The sequence below is a fragment of the Mustela putorius genome, unplaced genomic scaffold (genome assembly GCF_011764305.1).
Source record: "Mustela putorius furo isolate JIRA1106 unplaced genomic scaffold, ASM1176430v1.1 tig00003853_pilon_pilon_pilon, whole genome shotgun sequence".
NCBI lineage: Eukaryota > Metazoa > Chordata > Mammalia > Carnivora > Mustelidae > Mustela > Mustela putorius.
Window position 1 is genome coordinate 15,354,997 of NW_025422005.1, and position 23,077 is coordinate 15,378,073.

Sequence of the window (23,077 nt, forward strand, 5' to 3'; positions counted from 1 at the left end):
TGTAGGTGTTCACTGAACGTTTGTAGTTACTTTGGCTGGCTGGGTCCTCATCCAAGTCAGAACTACATTTGTACCTGCATACCTATCTCCCAGCCCCTGCTCTTCTCAGACTGGGCACACAGTAGGTGCTTTATAAAAGTCTTCTGACTGATTGCTCAGCTTGTGGCTCTGTGGTCCCTGAAGGCAGGGCCCGTGAGAAACAGGAAGTGAAACATCTCATAAACACACTGGGCGGCTGACCCGGCAGGTTCCCACCCTCCTTCCTCACCTGGAGGAGCCACAGGGTTGGGAAGAAAAACCACAGCGGGACTGAGGGGGAGCTGTGACAGGAATGGTCCCCCCAGAGGGGAGCCCAGGGCTGGCACCTCCGGACAGGGAAGTCCTGAGGTCAACGGCAGGCCCAGAACGCCAAGATATTTCGCCCCAGCCTGGCCCTGCGCCCCCTACTGGCCCTGGCCCTGGTAGTGGTTCTGGCTCCTGGCCAGAGGAGTCATTCTGAAGTTAAGTCCTGTTGAAACGGGAACACCTGTGCTCAGAGGACAGGTGGAGAAAGGGGAAGGGGATGTGCCCCCACAAACCCGCAGCTCGGGGACAATCTGGGTTGACCTGCAGCTGAGAGTCCCCTGAGCCCTGGTGGGCACAGAGTGATGGAGTGATGGAAACTCCCAAATGCTTGGCACCAACCGCAGATGGAGCGGCAGGCACTTGGCAAAGGGCCACACTGAGGTCTTCAAGTCCCTTGAGCTGGAAGCATGAGCCATCTCAGCGCCCTTTAACGGAACGTCAGCCGGAGCTAAGTCCAGTTCCTAGCTCGGTAATTATGTGACCTTGACCAAGACGCTTGACCTCTATGAGCCTCAGTTTTCCTCTTCTGTAAAAACTGGGATGATCCTGATCTCACAGAGTAATTAGGAAGCTGTAGTAACAGCGAACACTGATTTAAGTACTCACTCTGTGCCCAGCGTGAGTGAGCTTTACACATGCTTCTACGAGCCACGTTCTTATGGATGAGGAAACAGGCTCAGAGAGGTTAAGTAACTGACCTAAGGTCACAACGTCAAGAAATGGAAGAGCCCAGATGCACACACAGGCATTGAGACCCCAGAGCCCACATCTCTCCCCACCACCTGGGCTGCAAACGGGCACAGAGAACAGCATCTGGCATGGAGCCAGACACACACGATCCCAGCGTGTGACCTCCCCTCCAGCCCCCAGAGTCTCACCCGCGGACTCTGACAAGCTGTCACCGGGCAGGACCCCTGCTCTGGAGGTGGAGATGGGACAGGGGTTTGCATCGGTCCATGGCACTGTTCCTCCAGGCCTGATCTGAGGGTGGGGCCTGGGTCTGTTCCCCTTACTGCTGCATATCTGGTGCCCTGAACAGGGCTGGGCATACAGCTGGTGCTCATTACTTGCCAACAACATTGACTGAGGCCTCATTTTTTGCCTGACACCATTTTAAACACCTTGCAAACACTGCTGTCATTAAGGCTTTACAGCAACCCCATGAGGTGGGTGTCACCACCCCCTCAGTTTTTATGGACAAGGAGACAGAGGCATGGGGGAGGGGGGGTTGGTAAGTGACTTGCCCAATGTGTCATGTAGCAAGTGACAGAGCCAGGGTCACGCCGTGGTGCCGCCTCTGCTGCTAACTATGGCACCATACCGCTTTTTGCAATGCATGTTTTTTGAATGGATGTGTGAGTCCACCACAAATATTTTGAGACCCGGGACTTGGGGACTAACACCCAGCCCCAGCTTGTGGGTTTGGCTGCCTCCCAGGCCCGGCCCCCATCACCGGTGGGCTACCCACCTTGCCAAGAAAGTGCTTCCGGTAGATGCGGGCTGTGGGGTTGCACTCGAGCTTCACCTTGGTCGTGGGTGACTGTAGCGGCTCCGTCTCCGGGATGCTGGTGATTTCGTGGTTGGTGCCTTCGATCCAGTAGCCCCCGAACTGGGGCAACAGGATGAGGGGGAAAGGTCCTTCTCGCCCTAGGACCTGAAAGGGGACTCGGGTAAAAACCACCCATGTTGCCCCCTACCAGGGCCCCAGGACACCCCCCCAAACTCAGACTGGGCCCCTTTTGCCATGGCTCAGGAGTGCCAGGGAACGAGCCAGAGCTTACATGGGCCCCAGGGCTTGCATCCACCCCCCTCCAGCAGACGTGCTCCAGCCCCTCTCCTCCTACTACAGGCACAGACCCAGGGCGCATGGGGTTCCAGTCTCCAGGGATGAGGACTTGGGGGAAGGTAGGGCTGGGAGCATGACCTTGGCCAAGAGGCTGGAAGATCTGGATTAGAGGTCTAAGGGTTCATAGGAGTTCTAAACACTCGGGTCAGTAAGCTGAGGCTCTGGTGCCCACAGCAAGGCCTGTGATCAGGCTCTTGGCAGGGAAGAGGACCTGAGAATCCAGACTTCCTTCGTGGGTACCTCTGGGCCCCAAGAAGGGATGGGCTCAGAGGGGCGAGCCAGTTACCTCGTGGACGCTCGGGTAGGGAATGTAGTCCTCCTCCGTCTACAAAACACAAACAGGGCAGAGACCCAGCTGTGGTGGGGTCTTTACCCTTGACTCACCTCCAGTCTCCCCAGAATGCTCCATCGTTCAGCCAGCCATCCGGGCTGGGAGTGTGGATAGGGCCGAGGCATCTCCCCAGGGCTTGCCTTGGGGTGACCCCTGGAGGCAGAGGCTGAGGCAAACTCAGCTCACTGGTGCTGGCGGCATCCTCTGGGTCTCCTTCTGCCTTGGGAAAAAGGCTCACTGCCTCCCCGGAAGAAACCTTGGGACCAGTGGTTCTCAGTGCATCGGTATGGCCTCGAGGGCTCCTTAAACACACTGCCATGCCCCACCCCCCCCAGTTTCCCAGGGTCTGGGTGGGGCACCAAAATTTACTTTTTTTTTTTTTTTTAAAGAATTTACATTCTAACAAGCTCCCAGGTAATGGGGATGCCCTGGTTTGAGGACCCCACTTGGAGAACCCCTGCTCTGGACAAAGTGTCAGGCATATGCCCATGAACTTCCCCTTCAACCCTCACCTTGAAGCCCTGGGCCCACCTCGCCCCCACCCCCCAGGCCCAGCTGCCAGTCTTCTGGATTGTTGAGGTCCCGATCAACCACAGAACCATATGCCTATCTGCAGGGGAGGTGCGACCCCCCCACCCCCTCCCCCACAAGAAAATTCTAAGTCTAAACAAGAGTCTCCTCCCATCTCCTTCCAGCCCCCGCCTCCTGTCTGTCTCCTCACAGTAGGCTGGGGAGGAAGGGGTGGGGGGGGGCTGGCAACCAGGTTACCCCCCCACCTCCTACCCTACCCTCCCATCAGCCTTCCCAGGCAGAAGCCACCTGGGTCCTGGGTTTGAGTTTTCCTGCAACTGGCTGATCACACGAGGGAGGGAGTCTCCCCATCCCTTCCAGGTCCCAAGCCCTTCGGAGAGGCTGCTCAGGAAGCAGACAGCACGGGCAGAAAGCCACAGAAAATTGGGGTGGGGCCATGGTTCCAACCTACTTTGAGGGGTGGTGGGAAGGAGCATCGCTGTTCATCCATCCTGCTTCCCTGCAGAGAGAAGATAACAGAGCCCGTTCTACCCCTCCCATGCCTGTGGCCAGTGCTGCACCCCACGGGCTGGAGGCTGACGTCCTATGAGAGGGAAAGCCTGGCCATGGCCGGGGGTGGGATACTCCCGGGGCAGGGTGCCGGGGGTTCTGTGCGGGAATGTGTGCCGCTGGGACTGGAAGTAGGTGGGGGCCTGCACATGCTAGTGTGTGAGTGTGGGAGGGAGGCCACTCTACAAAGATGTGTGTTTTAGGAGAGAGAGGAAAGGGACCGAGGGAAAGAGAGAAAGGAGGGGACAGGTGGAGACGGAAAAAGTGAGAGAGGCAGAGAAACAGGAAGGGGCAGAGGAGATGGTTTGGAGGACAGGCGAACTGACATTGGAGGGAAAGCTCCTGAGCTTTGTTCAAGTTGCCCCATGCCCCTGCCCACCTCCCAGCACGCACCCATGCACCGGACAGAGGCCTGGAAGACCAGGGTAGGAGTGCAAGGCAGACAGGGGTCAGGCAGAGGGGGTGGGGCACATCCCTCTGCCTGTGGCACAGCCTTGGGTTGCCCTGTGCCCTGGCACCTGTTCCTCCTGCCATCCTACACAGGGGTCTGCGGAGCTTGGGATGCCTCTTAGTAGATGGGAAATGTGTGTGAATGTGTGTCGGGGGTTGGGGGGTGTATATGGGGGTGGGGGTGGGGAGTTGGGATGAGCCACTGATCCCAGCCCTGCTGGGGACCTACATGGGGATGGGAGCAGGGGAGACACAGGTGGGGTCTGGGCACATGGGTCAAACGGGGCATTAGCACTCCCAGCCTCCATCCTCTACTCGGACCCCAGAGAGAGGGCTCAGGACAATGCCCTGCTACCACCTCTTTGCAAAACAGTCTGCTGGGGGCTCCTGGCCCATCCTCAGAGAGGAATAGGGCTGGACATATAGCAAGGGCCCCTACCCCAGCCCAGCCCCTTCTGTGGCTCCCCCAAATGGGCAACAGAGCCAACCTCACCTGCATCTTCTCAATCATCTCAAACAGCTCTGTGTTCTGCAACAGAGAGGGAGGAGGGCAGGTCAGTCCTCAGGGTCGGCCCAGAGGACCCCACTAAGTCCCCAAGGAGTCTCCACAACTCTAACCAAGCCCCGTGTGCCTGTCTGAGCACCAAGAGGGAGTGGAAAGGGCAGTGCAGAAGGGAGCTCTGGGCAGATGACCAGCAGAGCTCGACCAACTGCTTCGTGAAGCCAGCCCAGGGCCCAGGCCCCTTCCCAGGCAGCCCACCCCACTCAGTCCCCTTCCCAGAGTAAGGAGGCTGCTGCCTCAGACGCGGTGGATGTGACCCTCGGGGACAGACAGGTGTCCCATGTCACTGCATGTCTGGCAGTGCCAGGATGGGCCAAGTATCCCAGGTCCCAGCCCCAGAGAGGAGACAGCGGAATTCTCAGGAGGGTCTGTGGCTCCACCCACCCCTCCTGGAAGAAGGCCCCACCCTCACCCCCCTGCAAGCATTATGGGGGGAGGGGGGTGCTGTTGGGGGAGATGGGATGTCCCATCAGCTCAACAGCTGTGTGTGAGTCCACATGCATCCCCCTCGCCCCTCCCACTGCAGCCTGCCTCTCCGAAGACCAGCCAGTGCCACACAGGGTTAATCGGGGCCTCTGCCAGCCGTGCTTGGCAGCTCTGGGCTCTCCAGCGCCAACTCCCTATGAGCCTTCCTGGAAGGCGGCATCCTTGCCCATTGGCTGGGCTGGGGGCTGGGCCTGGGAAGCCCCCAGGGTCTCCATGATAGTGCCCCTCCCCCAGCACTTCCAAGGCCTCAACTCATTTGGCTCCTGCTGCCTGGTGGGGGCACCGCCTGAGCTCTCACGCGTGTGCTGTAGACTTGGGCACCAGGAAACACATACTCTCACTCTCTCTCTCTCTTGCTTGAACACACACAGCCTTGTACACCAATATTTAAACACACTCTCACTATACCAAAGAAAGCAAACACACATAAATCAGCACCACTATCCACAAACCCAGAGGGTCTGTGCACACCCATCTGGAGCCTCAGAGCCATAGGCTAACACACAAGTAACACATGGCAGTGTCCTAAATGACACAATAGCACACCCACTCACACACAGGTCTACCTCCTGCAAAGCTGAACACACAGATGCCAACCCACCCCTGTGTAGAGGTGCACATCAGTAATGGAACACGAAGCTACACAACCCCACAAAACCACTCTCACATCTGTGTGCCAAGAGACACAATAGCATGCACTCACAGACATCAGCAGCTGTGTTCACAGACACTGAGCCACGGAGCCCCGGTCCCGCGCACAAGCTCACTGTTCCTCACAGAGTCACGCACCCTGGTAACAGACAGGACAGACTTGATTCCACATTAAGTGAGTTTTGAGGGGGAAAACAGTGAATATCCACTGTGCAAGTGGTTCACCAGCAAGGGTGGGGGCACAGGTCAGAAGGTCTGACACTCACACACTCCCCCTCATGCCCACTGGGGCACACACCACCTATCACACGTGCACACACTGCGTGAGGATGACGAGACGCAAACACTCCATGTGCACACTCGGGGGCCTGTCCCCAGACGCAGAACCCACCCTGTAAATGCACGATGAGAGACCATGGGAGACACCGACCCACAGTCACCTAGAGCCACACCCAACACTCTGAGCCTGGAAGGGACAATTCCCCAGGCAGCCACACTGCCACACCTGCAGTTCAGGTAGACAAACACACCGGTTAACTCAACATCCTGCCCAACAGCAACAGGGGCATCTGTGCTCGGGCCCGCAATCTCAGCCCCGCACGGTCCTGGCAGTGATGTGGGTGCATCATTGGCCCCCAGAGCGCCCCACTTAGAGTGACCCGAGGGAACAATGGCCAGGAACAATGCACGCGGAGTCACAGCCACATAAACACTGACACATGGGACTGTCATCCAGGGAGCACACACAGCAACAAGTGACACCCACAGTTACAGCTTCACTGGCCAGCAGACGCCAGCCACATGGCAGACCTTGAGCGAAGTGGCTCAGAGCACCCCGCAAAGTTACACACTGGGACATTCAGACCCCTCCTAAAGGGGGCAGGGGTCGGCGAAGTGATCCCAAGGCTGACAGACACGCCAACTCACGCACGCACACACAGCGCCGCGGTAGCCCGGAGCCACCGTGCCATCACGGGCACTCCGATCCGGGGGCGGCTCGAGAAAGAGCCCAAGGCCCAGGACCCCGGGGCAGGGCTGCGCCCTGTGGCCGCCGTGCCCGGGTGTCAGCCCAGAAGCTAACACACCCTCCATGACGGAGCCTCGCACACCGCCCCGGCTGGGGCAGAGTCTCCCCAGCTTCGAGGAAGTCGGGCTGAGCCGGCTCCAGAAGATCCCCTCGGCCAGGCCGCCCTCGTCCCGGTCCTCACCTGCCAGCCGGCCCCAGCCGGCAGCGAGCCCCTCCGCGGACGGCCGGGGGGCGCCAGGGGCCGCGGCTGCGCCATCCCGAGCCTGGCCCGGCCGGGCCCCCGCCCCGGCTGCGTTTCAGCTGGCCCGGCCGGCTCCCGCCCGTGCGCGCCCCGGCCCGGGCCCCGCAGCGCCGAGCTCCGCGCTCTCGGCTCCGGGCTCCCGGCGGCAAACTGCCTGAGCTGGGCTCCCCCAGCAGTCGGGCCCGGAGGGGGCGGGGCGCCAGGTACGGGCGGCGCGGGGGCGTGGCTTCGGAATTCCGGGGCGGGGACATCACTGGCCACGCCCCCGGCGCGGCGCGGCCCGCCCCGGCCCGCGGTCCCCGGACACTGCGCCTGCGTGCTATACGCTTTCGGCGCTTAGAGCACCCCCCCCGCCCCGCCCCCGAGCCCCCAGGCTGTACTCGGCGCACCCCTACCTCGCCTTCTCTATCTTCCCGGACTCTGGCTACCCCGCCTCAGGGATTCTTGAGACAGGCTGTGAAGCTGGGCTGGAAGAGGAGAGGGTTACCTCGCAGACAGAGGGCTCTCCTTGAGCATCTACTTGAGGTTGTACTTAGCAAGGATGACCTCTCCCCACAATCCAGGACGTACGAGTGTCAGCCCCATTTTACGGAATAGAAAACTGATTTAAGAGGTGAAATATCATGCTCAGGTTCACACAGGCAGGAAAAGACAGAAACGGTTCCCTGTTCCCCAGGGCAAGGCCTGGAGCTGCTCTCCCCTTCCTCATCTCCCCTAATGCCTGCCCGTGACTGGCCTGTTCCCTCCCTTCCTCAGATCCTATGCCCACACCCGATGCTAACTGCCCTGATCCTGGAGGAGGGAGGCAACAGGGGCTGCCAAGGACTTCAGGACATGAGGGTTCCAGCACGGGCCTTGCTACAACTTGCTGAGTGGACTTGAGTGAGTCCCAGCCACCTCGGCAGGCTTCCGTTTTCCCATCTGTAAACTATAAGGCCCTCCGTTTTCCCACCTCCGCAGGCCCTTCCAGCTGACCCTGCTTTGGGTCTGTCCCTCTACAGCAGGGGCAGGGCCATCCCCTCAGAAACCCTTCCCCAGACAGGTACTGGGAAAGCAGCACTTGCTTCCTGAGCTGCGGCCAAGTCAACACCAGCTGCTTTGGAGCCTGCAGGGGCAAGGCTGCCCACCAGCTCCAGCTCAGTGCACAGCCTCTCTTCAGTTCCCTGGAGGAGCCGCCAGCCACTGCCCACAACCCTCGTCTCCAAGGCTAAGGGCTTCTGGAAGGAAGGCACCGGAACTTCCTTTCCTCCAGACCTGGCCCTGGGTCAGGTCGGAGCCCAGGGAGTCGGCGGGAACTCTGGAGATGTGTGTTCCAGACACGGCGTAGTTTTGTTTTTAATAATTAACAGCAGCAAATATTGATTTACGCAGGCGCTTCCAGGCCTGAGCGCTTCCGGGCACCCATCGAAATGCAGCCAGAGAAAACATCCATTCCCCCAGTGGGAGGAGGTGAGACCTTCTCGCATCACTGGAGACGTCTGCGTGACAGGCAGAGTAGAGAGTGTATACCCATGTGCAAGCAGCTGTATGTGTGTGACTCGGGGACCAGATGTGGCTGCGTGTGCGTGGACATCCTGGATGTCTGTATTCGTGTCTGTACATGGGTGTCTGTATACACAGGCCTGTGTTCACTTGCACGTCTCTGAATACCTTTGCAGATGTGTGAACGTGTCCATGGACAGAGGCATGGGTAGACTGTGATGTACACATGTGCAGATTCCTGAATTCCTGAGTGGAGAAATCCCTGTGTGTGTGTGTGGGGGGGGGGGTAGAGTGGGAGGGCCCTAAAGAGCTCAGTGTCTGTACAAATATGGTTTTTCCAGTGAGAGGGCAATGTCCCTTCTGGGAGTTCCATCCTACCCTGGGAATGTACATTGCCAAGCTTCCTGGTTTCTGCTTTCCAAAGTTAGTTCCGTAGTCATCACCCAGCTGGAAGCTCGCAAGGTGGCTAGAGAAAGAATTGTCACCTCTGTCTTACAGAAGAGGAAACTGACACCCAGAGGGGAGCAGGGACTTGCCCACTGGCACAGGGAGGTGACTTGTCCCTCAGATTGGCTGCATCCACATGATAAATGTGCCCAGACTTAGGGATGCTAGAGGAGAGGCATGGAGAATGTATCATAAGCCTGAGTCCCCTCAGCTCCACCACGGGTTTACTGGACATCCAGGGGGATCGCTCAGTCTCTCTGTACTCTGGTTTCCCTCCCAATCAAAGGAGGGTGATCCGCAGCCTGGGGCTTCCTTCTGGAGTAGGGGTGGGCTGTCAGGACAGTTTGAAGCCCACCGTCTGAGCAGCACTGGCAAAAACAGAGGCTTCTGTCTGACTGGGCAGAGGCCAGGAAGCCCAAGGGGAGGTGGCCCAGAGCTAATCCGCAAAAGGCAGCCCTAGGCTGTGTGAGCAGGTGGGACTCAGAGTGATGGGTTTTTCCTACACTGATTAACGCTTTGTGGGCACTATTCCATTCTGTCCTCCAACTCTAAGTACTATGTGATAGCTACTATTATTAGTCCCATTTTGCAGATGAGAAAATCAAGGCTCAGAGAAGTTAAGTTCCCTGCTTAAAGACACACAGGTTAGGATATGATGGGGTGTGACCCCATATCATAGGGAAGGGAAGACTGAGGCCCAGGCCCAGGGAAGCTATGGTCCAAGGGCACATAGCCCTTGGTGAGAACCAAGGCCTTCTCCTGTATGCTTAGAGGAAGAGGGGCTGGGGGCTTCATGAACCCAGGTTCCCTCAAGTTGCTCCCTTCCTGCCAAGCCCCAGGATCCACATAGCCCCATCTTGGGCTTTTGCCCAGACACAGGGAGCAGGCGAAGGTCTCAGGAGTCCCTCACGCTGCCCTAGGACACCCACTTGGGACACCATTGGAGGTGGTGCCCCCCCCCCCAAGGATTAAGGTCCTTGGCCATCTGCCTTTGTGGAGCAGGAGAGGTACACTGCCGTTGGCCAGCCCTATGTTTGCTATTTCCTGGCTGTGTGACCATGGGAAAACCTCTCTGAGCATCTGGTTCCTCATCTGGAGAATGCCTACCCCAAGGTCTGATGAAATGACCCAGACGCATGATGTCTGTGGACATGATTTAAAAACCAAAAAGTGTACTGCAGAAGTGAGGCTGATGACCTGTACCACGTCCTCTGGTCACACAGCGTGGTATCCTTTGATATGGGGTCACACCCCATCATATCCTAACTTGTGTGTCTTTAAGCAGGGAACTTAACGTCTCCGAGTCTTGATTTTCTCATCTGCGAAATGGGACTAATAACAGTAGCTATCACATAGTACTTAGAGTTGGAGGATGTAATGGAATAGTGCCCGCAAAGTGTTAAGCACCCAGCTGGCACACAGTAAGTCTCAGTAAATTCTAGTGGTTGCTGCTGGTGTTCTGCTAGGTTGTTCAGTTATTCATCTCTCATCAGGACTTTGGCTCTGTGAGGGCAGGGTCTGTGTCAGACTGATTTCTGGTCCCGAAGCACCCAGTACAAAATCTGGCACGAATCAAGTGCCGGACAAACGTTTGATTCTGATGATCTCATTTGTAGAGCTCCTGCCCCATGCTGGATATCATGCATGGACTGTTGCATTGGTACTCTTTCCTTTAATCCTCACGACAGCTCCGTGCCCGGTGCTGGTGCTGTCATCATACCCAGTCTGCAGATGAGGAGGCTGACCGTGATGTTGATAATGAAGGTGGTCAGCTGGTCTATTCCCAGCTTGCTCTGCCCCCTCCCCAGCAGAGCCACATGACCCACCCGGGGTGAGGACTGGTGTCCCCTTGGGGAGCTAAACCTTAAGCAGCACCTGCTTGAACATTTTACCCCTGTCCAGTGGTCCTTTTTAATGGGCTCTGGGCCCCAGGGCTCGCCAGAGCAGGGGCAGTGGGGAGGGGACACTCACCTTGGGGTAGAGTGAAGCAGGATGGGGGGGAACCAAGTCCGCGCGTGGCAGGTCTAATGCCTGAGGGAAGCACTGGTTCTGCCCATCACTCCTCCTGGAAGACAGAAAGAGTCTGTGGTCAGGGAGAGCCCCAAGCTGGGAGATGGGTGGACTCTGGGAGGAAGAGTTGCTCTCAGAGTTGGGGGACAGATTTCACAAGGAGGGGGGGTCCTGGTTTCCCCAGGAAGAGGGAGAAGAGAGGCTTCTGGAGCAGGGTGGCCAAACAGGCTCTCCTTCCCCAGAGATCAGGAATCTGGACAGGGTCTCTCCCCAAGTTCTGTGTTAGCCCTTCCCCCACACACACATACTCCAGCCAAGAGGACCTCCACAGCCCATTCTGAAGATGGGTAGACTGAGGCAGGGGGAGTGAGGGCTGTGGTACAGGGCTGAGTCCTCTGACCTCTGTCCTAAGCAGGGTGTTCAACCTTTATAGACCCCTCCCTGGGCCTTCGAGGAGACACAGCCTTAGGATGGAGAGAACATTTGGGCTATTGCTGTTCTCAATGACAATAACAACTGTAGACACCCACTGGGCCTACTGTGTGCCAGGCCCTGTGTCAGGCCCCTCTTTCCAGGCCTCAGGGCACAGACTCCTCACCACACTGGCATTCCCTCTTAATAGATGGGACCCAGAGGCATGCCGAGGTCACACAGCTGGTCAGGGGCAGAGCCAGCAGCCGCGTGAGGCCCGACTCCGAGTTCAGCCTTCTTGCGCACACCCACACCTCTCCCTGAGGAAAGGAAGCAGGTCTGGTGAGGGTGAAGTCAGCTTCCGTCACCCTAGAAAGCCTACTGGGGAGGCCACCTTGGGGGTCACAGAGAGGAAGTGCCCAGTGGCTCCTGGGACCCGGGGAGCCCAGGGCAGGGCAAGCAGGCCTGGCTTCCCCGTGCTGCCTGGGGCCACCCTGACGTGGCTGCACCCCCGCCTGGGTCCCATCTACCGAGGCTGGTCCTGAGAGAGTGAGTCATTCAGGCCGCTGAGGATCGGGGAGCTTGAGTCAGGCAGAATTGGGACTGCCACACCCTGAAAGGGGGAGGGCCTGCAGGAAGCTGGCTGGGGAAGGAGACCCCGGGACCCTCTGAGCCACCTCCCCCCTGCCCCTGCTGACTCCCCTCAGCCCGGCCTCTCCCGTGGGAGAACCGGTCTGGAGGAGCTGTCCACAGCCCCGCCGCACACATCAGATGCCTCTTGGCCTCTCAGGGCTGCTGGCTTCTTTAAAGAGGGGCCCACACTAAGCAGCGCTTGATCCAGAAAACCAGAGATAGTCGCAGTGGCATTGCAAGCTTTGGCATCAGTGTGAGGAAGGTGTTTCCAGGCACTTACCTGTTGTGTGACCTGGAGTCAGTGACACACCCCTCCCAGCCTCTGCTTCTAAAAAATCTCATAGAGCCTAGGTAGCTAGTAAGTCTTTACTCAATGAACTCTTTGGTATTCATTCATTCATGGTGAACTCTGGGTCCCCGACTTAGGGTCTTATTCAGTATTGGTCGAGTGGGTAAATAATTGAATGAATCCTTGAGTGGATGGAGGTTGGCAGGAGGGAGGCACTGGGGGTTTGTGGAGCGAGCAAACAGCCTGAACTTCGGTCCCTACAGGTTGCCAGGCGTGCTGGGGAGAGACTGGACCCAGAGGAGTAGGGGGAGGCCCACAGAAACGGCCCAGGCAAATTCCATGGAGGACTCTTTGTCAAGCCCCAGGTCATGGGCCTGGATCTTCCCCATGGTGCTGCAACACTGGCATTATTTATCCCTGTTTTTAGAGATGGAGACCCTGGAGCTCAGAGAGATGAAGCCACTTCCCCTAGCAGGTGGGAGACAGAGCCCGAGTGTAAGGCCCACGCCCTTGACTGGGCAAGGTCAGTGCCAGGGGCATGGAGAACAGAGGCTGCCCCCGGTCCAGGAAGTGCTGGGGCTGCAGCCCCCGGGGAAGCTGGGTCCCCGTAATGTTGGGGACATGGGGACAGTGGTCTTCATGTGGCCTTGGCTTCCCAGTGGAGGTTGTTGCCCACCATTGAGCTATTCGGATGGTGGTGTTCTGTCTGCCCCTCCCAGGCCACCAGGCTCAGGCAGTGTCCCGCTGCAGGTCAGTCCCGCAATAGCTCCCTAACATCCTGCCCTTCCAGAACCCTCTGTCTCTCTCACCTCATACCCATCTCACCTCCATCATGTCCAGGTACCCATTCCACGCTGGACTGCTCATGCTGGCACAGGACTAGGGGGGTGTCTCAAGACAAAGGTGGAGGAAAATCTGACTTCCACTGGGGACCCTGCCCCAAGGCCCTCGACTCTCTAGTTCCTGGCTGGCTAGAGTGGGCCCCTCCCAGGCAGTACCCAGCCCCCTTGTTAGTTAGGCAACTACCTCCTCCACCTACAAGGTCATTGCTGAGGTCCTAAAGGGCAAGGAGACTGAGGGGCTCCACCACGGGAACAGAGCAGGAGGCTCTGGGCCCTCCCTGCCCCCATCCGTCCCAGCCCTGAGGGAGCAGAAGGACAGTAATCACGAAAGCCACAGCCCACCTGTGCCTTGTAGGATTCCACTTAATTAACACAGCAACCCAGGGAGGCAGGTGCTAGAAAGCTGCCTGCTTCACACACGGGGACGCTGACGTGCAGCAAGGTGTGTTAACCTGCCCAGGGTCACACGGTGAAGGAGGGAGAGCAGGCGTTGGGATCCAGGTGTGTCCCTCCAGAGCCCAAGATCTGAGCTTCACAGCCCAGGCGGACCCAGCCGCTCGCATCAGGGAGGCAGTGGTAACAGTAACAGCGAGGGCAGCTGAGGCTGATACTGGGCGCAGGTGCCCCGGGCAGGCTCTGCTCTAACTGCTTTGCTTGGACTCACTCTTTCAAAGGAGGGCACTAAGACACGGACTGGTTAAGCAACTTGTCCCAAATCACACCGACAGTAAATGAAACGCAGAGGATCTGAGTCTAGGTGCCCTAATGCGACACTCTACTGACTCTGAGTAGACACTAGTTCCTCAATAAATCATTTGGCAAAGATGAATAAACTCAGCCTGCCTCTTCCCCACCCACTCCCCTGCCATGTCCCCTGTCAGCCTCCCTCTCACCTCATACCCACCTCACCCCCCAGCTTCTACCCCCCCCCACTTCCTTTCTGCCTCTTGCCTCTACAGACCTCCCCCAACTTAGCCATTTCCCTCCATCTTCTGAACTTGAACTTCTCCATCCCTCCCCCATCTCTAGCCTACCCTTGTCTCCTCCTGGTCTTCATCATTCTGTTCACCTGAGGTCTGCCCCTCAGCACCTCTCTGCAAATCTCCCTGACCCTCTGGCCTAGCTCAGCTTCAAATGCTTTGTATTCTCCCTCTACGAGCAGCAGTTGGTGTGTGTGTGTGTGTGTGTGTGTGTGTGTGCCTGGAGTGGGCTGGGACATGGGGACTCTCCTCTGTTTTCCTCTCCCCATGCTATGACCAAAGTCATATCTGCACAGCACTCTACAGTCTATTATCTTATCTGAACACCATGGCAACTTGGTGAGGTTGGATATTATCCACCTCTTCTCCAGATAAGAAAACCAAGCCTCAGAGAGGTTAAGTGACAAGTCCATGGTCACACCAGGGAAAGGGCAGGTCAGAAGTTTTACTCCAGCCCAAGGTTCTTCCACTACATACATCATAGCTGCTCTCAACCCAGGACCTCAGTCCAGTCACCCAGCCGTGGCTCCCAATCACTTCCCAGCCCTCCCTGGGCCCAGCAGCCACAACCGAGCATCTTTCTCGGGCCTAGATCCAGTCCTGCCCTGTTTGGCCTGGCCACCCACCTCCAGGTACAGGACACCTGGGCACAGGAAAAGGTGGCAGCCAGAGAGAAGGTGACTTGCCCAAGGTCACACAGAAAGCCTGATCCAAGCTGGCGTCTGGACCAGGCACATTCCAGGGTCACCTTCAGGGCCTAGAGGTGTGTGGCCGCCAGCCAGTTGGCCCCAGCTCCCCACTGTGTTGGAGCACCCATCTCTCCCAGAGAAAGGGCACAGCGGCGGGAGGTGGGGGGGAGTGGAGGGTGGAGGAAGGGCCCCGTGGCCCAGCTCCTGAGTGGGATGGGCCCGGCCGGAAGCCGCTGCTGACAGCTCCCGGGTTTCTTGGCAACTGTCACGGCTCCTCCTCCCATTCCTTATCTCCACATCGAGGTAACAATAATAATCTCACTGTCGTGAGTACAGCTCTTTGTACTTTTCAAAAGTGCTCTTTATCTGCTCACTCCTGGGAGTCTCAGCGGAACTGGAGTGGGAGATAAGGCAGTCGCTAGGATCCCCAATTCCCAGAAGGATAAACCAAGGCTTGGAGAGCTTAAACCACCACCTCAAGGTCATCCAGCAAAGCAGAAGCAGATTGGGGGCCAGAACCCAGGCCTTCCATCAGTCCAGGGCTCCAGATGCCACACTGGGGTAGCGGCAGGGGCATCTCAGGGTGGTCTGTCCATGGCCAAAGGGCAAGTCAGATCGAGGCACGGTGGAGGGAGCTAGGTAAGGTGGAGGAAAGCTGCCAGATGCCTTCCTGGGTTGCTTCCCCCCCAGCTGGAGAGTTGGTAGGAGAGTCCTTTCTCCTCCTCTGCAAAATGAGAGATAACATCCCTCCTTACAAGGCTGCTGTGAGCCACAGAGTAGAGGAAGCACTAGAGAAGCATTTGCTATTATTATTATTACTATTATTATTATTAGCCATATTAGCCGTTCTCCTGGAGAACTTCCAGGGCACTAGCTCAGTGGCTGGGCTGTCCTCTGGGTATGACTCGGCCCTGTGGCCACCCAAAGAGACCTGCTGGATGGAGGTCCCCCGGTGGGAGTGGCCCCTGCTGACTGTCCCAGCCTCTTCTCCACACACACCCGCTTCCTGTCCTGCCCCAGTGGCCTTGGCCTAGCCTGGCCTGGCTGCAAGTTGTTTTCCAAACAAGACACAGTGTTTCACTGCTGAGCCTCTGCACACCGTTCCCTCTGCTGGGGGCTCCCTTTTCCTTCTTTGGGGGCTGGTGAACTATTCGTGCTTTAAAGTTCCTCTTAAAGGGGTGAGGCTCTGGTGGCCCTAGCAGGTAACATATGACCATCAAGGCAGGAAACCTGCGACTGGGAGCAGGGCAGCCAGGCAGGTGCTGGACAGCACACACACAAGCTGGGAAACCAGCCAGCAGAGCGGGTCCTCAGCTGGCCAGAGAACACAGGGCTGAGAGGGACTTGGGGTGGGGAGGGGGCTAGCCCAGCACAGCGCCTGAGTGGTCCAGCCCAGCCGGGCACTGGTCACCGGAAGTCGGGGTCCCTTGAGTCTCCCTGGGCTCCATGAAACCAAATGGTTTCCCAAGCTGGTAGCTGACATGGGGGACTGCAGAGGGCCCAGAGGAAAAGCAGGTGTGGGGGGCTACTCCTGTGGGTCCTCACGCCCCTGAGGGAGGCCCTCTGGATGGAGTGTGGGGGCTGCCCTTGTCTCCCAGCCATGGTCAGGTCTGAGGGGACTCTAATCTCCTGAAACCGGAGACTAGAGACTCCCTGACACTGTCCCCTCCCCTGTGGGCCACAGAGGCCCATTGTCTCCAGTGTTCAACCACCCGGCATGGCCCACCCCCCCCCGCTTGCCCCTGCCCTTGCCAAGATGCCAGGGAAGGTGGCGCCAGGGGCAGCCCAGCGAGCAAGTTTCCGAGGCCAGGCCCAGGGAGGGGAGAGACACAGACATGGCCACTCCTGGCTCTCCTTTCCCCAGGCACCTTTGACCTCTCCCAGGACACAAGAGGGAGCGTGGGGGTGGAGGTGCCAGGCGCTGTGATGTCATGTAGTCCTTATAGCGACAACCCTAATGGAGGGACTGTCACAGCCTTTCAGAATAAGGAAGCAGAGGCTCGGAGAGGTTGCTAGATGGGCCAGGGTCCCACAACCTCCAAGAGGTAGCATGGTGGGGCCCCCTTGGGAGTGGAAGGAGCAGGCTTCAGTCTGCAGGCTGGGCAGAGGGGGTGAGCAGGAAGGCGGCACATGGGCCCCCACCCTCACTCCATGCTGGCTGAGCGCCAAGACACCCGGATGCCGGAGCCGGGCCAGGAGGTGGCCTCCTGAGCAAACAACAGGTTGGCAGCCCCAAAAGGAGGTCATGGGACCGGCCCCCACCTGGGGGTACAGCACCTAGAGCCTGGGCCTCCCATCCACCTGCTGCCTGCCAGCCCCTCCCCTGCCCAGGTGTCCAGAGCTCCGCCGTGGCCTAGGCGTGACCCCCCCCCCCCGCCCTGCACCTCCCTGGGATGAACTCCTCCCTGCACTTGGGGCAGGGGGGAGGAGTGACACCGAGATGACCTAGGCACAGGGCCTCTTCCTGCCGTGGTAATGACAACAGCTGCTGACCCAGCCTGGTACTTTACAGTCCGCAAACCGCCTCCTTCGTGCTAGACCTTGCCAACAGCCTTACAAAGCACCTAAGGCAGAGAACGTTATCTCCTCCGGTCCACGTGGAAGAAACTAGAAGCCAGGATGGCGGTGGCCGCTTGCCCAAGGTGCTGCTCCAACTCGCTGCTCCACCCTCAGCCGGTAGGCACAGACGGGCCTTCCTGACGGGCCTGCCACAGGCTGCCACCCCCAGTGCCCAGGGAGACTGAGCTGGGCCCTTCCCAGCACCTGTGGGCTGGGGCCCAATGCCACCTACACTCCCCCTTCCTCGTTGACCTCACTGTCCTTCCCCGCCTCTGCTGCCCAGGGGGTTGGTCTCCCTTTTCTGCACCCCACGCATTCCTTCAGTCACACGGATCTGCCCCCTCCCCCACTTGACCTTCACCCCTACGCTCAGTCACTTGTTCAGGATTCATGTCCTGCCCCCCTGCTCTGGGCCAGACAGCGGTCGGGGTGTTGGCATCTGAGCAGGGTGAGCCCAGCCTCCCCCACCTCCAAGCAAAGCCCCGGGGACACCCGGCCCACTGTTCTCTAGCTGTTCTCGGCACTCCTTGGGTCCCAGCACCCTGACACAGAACCTTAGTGTGCTGGGGTCTTGTTTAGTCCATCCCTCTCCCTTCCTAGCTGGTGGGGTCGCGCCCTCGTGGGCCCCAGGCGAGGCTGGTGAGCAGAAGTCCCTGCCAGGCCAAGGTGAAACCCCCTCAGAGAGGGACAGGGTCGCCATGTCCTAAGCACAGGTGACAAGGAGGAGCCCTGGCTTTGCCTATAAATCAGTACGTGGACAGGATTAAGTGATCACGATCTCTTCAAGCCGATTCCATGGGGAACTGGGATTCTGATTAGACGGTGCTAAGGCCCAGGTCTGACATCCTCCAGCAGGATGGCTAGGAGGATGAGACAAAGAGAGGCACCAGAACCCTGGTGGGCTTACTCTGCCCTGGGGGGGGGAGCTGGGGAGGGGGTCGACTCCTCCAAGCTGCTTCTCTTCTCTGAGCCTGATTCCTCATCTGCAACAGGAAATGGTAAGACCTACTTTGCCGGGTGCTTGTATAGAATAAATCAGAGGTTCCATGCATAGTCCGACTAGCCTAGAGCTGAGTATACAGTAAGTGCTCAATAAGTCACAAGGCTCCCACCTGAAGAAGCAGTGTAGCATCACAGGTGTGGGCTCTGGAGCCAGATGGCCTGAGTTTGTACCCTAGCTCTGCCACTTAATGTCTGTGTGACCTTGGGTAAGTTACTCAACATCTCTGAGCCTCAATTTCCTTATCTATGCCACGGGAATAACGACAGTGTCTGCCTCCAAAGGGTTCAGGTGGATTGAACAAGTTCGTCCAGGCGAAGACTATCAGCATTAACCCTGAATATTTCCTTCTCTCCTCCTTTCTTCCTTCTTCCCTTTCTATGTGGGTTGCTGAGGACCGAGGCAGGAGGCCTGGTTGGAAGCTGGGCGAAGGCCGACTGGAGCTGCCCAAGAGCGAAACAACCAACATGCGAGGCCCTGAGCAAAGCCAGACAGGGCCGCACAGGGGTGTAGTGGGGAGATTCCCTAAGGTGCAGGGACAGGAGGTGTAGGGGGAAGGTGCAGCTGGACGAGGGGACCTCCCAGGCGCCTCCCACGTCGTGGCGGAGGTGGTGGGTAAATTCTCCTGATTTTGAGACGCGGACTTTTCCAGATCTGTGGGGGCCCGTTGCTCGCTATCACTTCTTTGCAGGGGTTTGGGCTGCTCCTGTTACAGACGAAAATGTGTATACTCTTCGGCCCGGCCCCTCCATTTCTAGACATTTATCCCCACATGTATAAAAACATACGAACAGATGACATCCGGCGGCAGCGTCTGCAGGGGCCAACATCTGAACGCCACCTCCAACGTCCATTCAAGGGAGTCTGGATAAAAGCCTCAAGGCCCACGCAAAGCATGGACGGCCATGCACTGATCACAAAGGAGACCTCTTGTCCAGATGGAAAAAGGGGTTTGAGGCATATCCTTAAGTTAAGGGGGGAAAAAAAAAAGCAAGTTGCCCAACAAAAACCTCACTTGTAAAAATTAAAGATGAAATGTAGAAGTTCACGTGGGTTATCTATGGGAAGCAGGACCACTAGGCACGCCTGCCTTCTACGAGATATATTTTTCTGCATTTTTTGGATCTTTATGATGAACACTTATTATTTTTGTAATTGGGGGGAGAAAAGATCTCTTTAAGAAAATCTGAACACTTGAGGGGCGCCCGGGCGGCTCAATGGGTTAAACCTCTGCCTTTGGCTCAGGTCATGATCTCAGGGTCCTGGGATAGAGCCCCGCATCGACTCTCTGCTCAGCGGGGAGCCTGCTTCTCCCTCTCCCACTCCCCCTGTTTGTGTTCCTTCTCTCTCTGTCTCTCTCTCTCTCTGTCAAATAAGTAAATAAATCTTAAAAAAAAAAAAAAGAAAAGAAAAGAAAAGAAAAAAGAAAATCAGCACTGACTATGAGTCAGCTCTTGGAGTAGCCGACTCCTACCTGTCTCAGGCATCCTGAAGTAGATACTCTTCACTCCTTATTCTAAGGAGGAGAAGCTGACAGAGAAGGAAGCTTAAGGACGATGTCCAGAGTCCCCTGGTCAGGAGTCACAGAGCTGGGCTGTACCCCCAGTTCTGACAGACTCTGAAGCCCATGCTTTTCCCCCTACGTTACGCATTAGGCAGCCTTCTCTGCAGTCAGGGAAGGGACAAGACTGGAGAAAAGCAGCCCAGGCAGCTGGGCACAGGGCCATGCCCCAGGACCTCAGCTGTCATGTCCTGGGAGCCAGGCCAGCTGGGGTTAGCCTACTGGGGTTTGGGGGGAGACAGGGCTGTCTGCCTTATTTGCAAATGCAAATGCAGAGTCCGAGCTCCAGGCTTCAGCTCTGTGCCCTGATCTGCCCCCGGCTGGCGGGCTGGCAGGTGTTCAGTCCTACCATTGACCTTACCCCACAGAGGCTGCAGGGTCCCTGGGCAGGTGGGCACACACTGGGGCCCTAAGTAGCTTTCCATGTTGATCGACCTGTTTCTGGAAGAATTTGTCATTGAAGGTTGTCTGCCACATGTTCCACAAGAGCCTGGAAAGGCGACATGCACATCCACATGTGCCCGAGTCTGGACGGGCCACTGGACACATCTAGAGGTTAGGTGGACCTGCGTTCAGATTCCCACGATGTCAAACTCTAGCTGTGTGGCCTGGGACCCATCACCTGACCTCTCTGGAGCTTGTTTCCCCAGCTGCCAAACGGTGTTGATTGTTCCCTGCAGGGTTGCTGGGAGCATTCAGTGAGAGGATGCCAGCCGCCGTGCTCCCCAAGCTGGAAGCCACCAGCCACGTGCAGGGGACGGTGATGCCCCTGCCCAGCGGCAGGGACAAAGGTCGGTCCCAGCTGAGTCAGAGCGCCCTGCCGCTCGCACTTGGCGAGCTGGCGGGGCAAACGTCTGACGCTTTTGCTAGAAGCCAGCTCAGAGTTTTCTGCAGCTCTGCCTGGTGGTGCGACAGGGTGTGTGTCTCCGTGGGGGAGGATGTCGAGGCAGGCCTGGCAGGAACGTGAAATGTGGGTGGGAGAGAAAGCGTTCGTGTCTGGGCCGTGTGGGGGTGCGCATCTCTAGCGTCATCCACCAGCCTCAAAGCCCCCCCTGTGGCTCCTCACGCGGCCCACGAGGCCTCTGCGCACACACCACACCCCCTACCTGTCACACACGCCCCGTTTTCCCCCATCTCCCCGCAGGTGGTACCCTCTTCTCCAGGCTTTGCGGAACCCCTGCCTCACACTGGCTCAGGCCGCCCCTCCCCTGACCCGCTTCTCCAGAACCCTGTCCTGGAGGGTTCTGCAGAAGCGTGCAACCCTCGTGGATGGACTGGTTTGTCTTGCACGTGTCCTGCTGTGACCTCCATCACTGCCAATCTCTCCTTCTAGAAATGGAGCTTCCTCAGGTGAGGTCCGGATCTGTTTGGGGGCCTAGCACACAGTCGATGTTCAGTGAGGCTCTGTGCCAGGAGGGACCGTGTATGGATGTAACTCTCTGCTAATGACAACACTGTCTGGACAGGAGGCAAGTCCATGAGCCTAAGTACGGAAACCGTGTGCGTGTCTGTGTGCGTGCACATGTGCATACGAGGGGGGGGGTCATCCCAAAGAGCCTCTGGCCCCGTGGGTGGGCCAGTTCTGGCCGAGACACTTGTGGCCAGTGCCCAGACTCAGGCTGGCTTGGATGAGGAAGTAAGTGTAAGTTCCCTTGCTCCCCTGCCCCCAACCTCTCCCCGAATTGCCCAGGATCTCTGTGCCAGACCCCAGAATATGTCTTGGCCGGAGGGTGGCCGGGTGGGTCCAGGCCTTCACCCCTGCGAGCTCAAAGGACGTTCTGCTCACTCAAGGCCCAACCCAAGCCTGGTCTTGCCTGCCTGCCCAGAACGCCCGCCCCCTCCCCCTGACCTGCCTCGTGAGCAGCAGTTCTTGATCTGAGAGACGGTAGGCCTCCAACGCCCCTGGCTGCTCAGCTGCCTTCCACCTGCTGCCAGGAGAGGATCTGGAATGTTCCAGATTTGGGGTGGGGCAGGGAATATTGCTTTTGCCTCAAACCCTTTACACTCACTCACTCTGCCTTCTTTCTGGACTCCCTTTCCCATGGCCAGCTCCTTCGCACTCAGGCCTCCAGAGGCCCTCCCTCATACTGTTAGCCAAGGAAGACCCCTTCCCACCCACCCTGTCACTCATTACCCATTACCCATCTGAAACAACCCAGTTTGTCTGTTAGCTCATTTTGCGTCTGTCTTCTGCACTGCGAGGTAACCTGCACAAGGCCAGACACCATGACCATGAGACTTGCTGCTGTGTCCCCAAATCTTAGACACTACCTGGCACACAGTAGGGTCTCAGGAAATATTTGTTGAATGAACAAATGGCTAATGGAAGCCACAAAAGAATCCTGTGAGGTGAAGATTGTCCCTATTTATAGATGTGGGAACTGAGGTTCAGAGAGATTAAGTCTCTAGCCCAAGATCACACAGTGAAACAGACCCAGTCAAGTTTAGCGACTATCTGACTCTACTAGAAACCCAGCACGTCGGAATGTTTTTGTAGTCAATCTTCCCATCTTATAGGCAGGAAAACAAGCCTCAGAGAGGGAGGGTTATGTTTTTCCAGGTCACCTGGGCCCAGAAGCTGGTGCAGCTTGAAGCAGATGCACTGGCTAGCCCTTCCAAAGCACCTTGTCATCACTCTCCCTGTCGCTCACATGGGGACTGTGGATATCCCACTGAACAAAGGAAGAAACCACAGATCAGCGAGGGCAGCCACTACACAAGGCCCCCCAGCCAGGACTGTGCAGGAATGTCTGGCTGCATCAGCCAGTGTTCTTAGGGCCAGTCCAGGTTGGTGCGGACGGCTGGAGAGCGTGCTCGCGTGTACGCAGCTCTCCCCTCCTGGCAGCCGGTGAGCTTCCTTCCAGACGCCAGAGTTCACACCGTCTCCTCCCTCTGCAGGGCCCAGCACATAAGGATGACATGGCAATAACCACGATCGCTGCCATGGCTCCAGGCCAGCGGAAGCTTTCCACCTTGTCACACATGATCTCATTTCGTCCCCACAATAATCTTCGAAGGAGGTGCTTTTGTTTTCTTCATTTTACAGGTGAAAAAAATGAGCCCCAGAGAAGCAAACTTACACCACACACAGCACAGCATAGAGCAGTTCCAGGAGCAGGAAGGAGGGCAGGGGACCCTGGGGATTCAGACCCTCA

The 23,077-nt window shown here is 57.7% G+C and overlaps 1 protein-coding gene across 4 annotated transcripts in view; it reads right to left on the reverse strand.

Moving 5' to 3' along the window:
• The window catches only part of LOC101691907 (RAP1 GTPase activating protein), a 49,712-nt gene that overhangs the window by 17,229 nt on the left and 9,406 nt on the right, over nt 1-23,077 (reverse strand). For all 4 annotated transcript variants that reach the window (XR_006601682.1, XM_045063918.1, XM_045063919.1 and 1 more), the window contains exons 3-7: nt 10,920-11,013; nt 4,546-4,581; nt 3,505-3,552; nt 2,478-2,516; nt 1,814-1,999 (exon numbers count right to left, since the gene is read on the reverse strand). Coding sequence is in view for 3 of the 4 variants with exons in the window: in XM_045063918.1 (XP_044919853.1) it covers nt 1,814-1,999; nt 2,478-2,516; nt 3,505-3,552; nt 4,546-4,563 (291 nt within the window). In the remaining variant the exon portion in view is untranslated. The remainder of the gene's footprint in view (nt 1-1,813; nt 2,000-2,477; nt 2,517-3,504; nt 3,553-4,545; nt 4,582-10,919; nt 11,014-23,077) is intronic.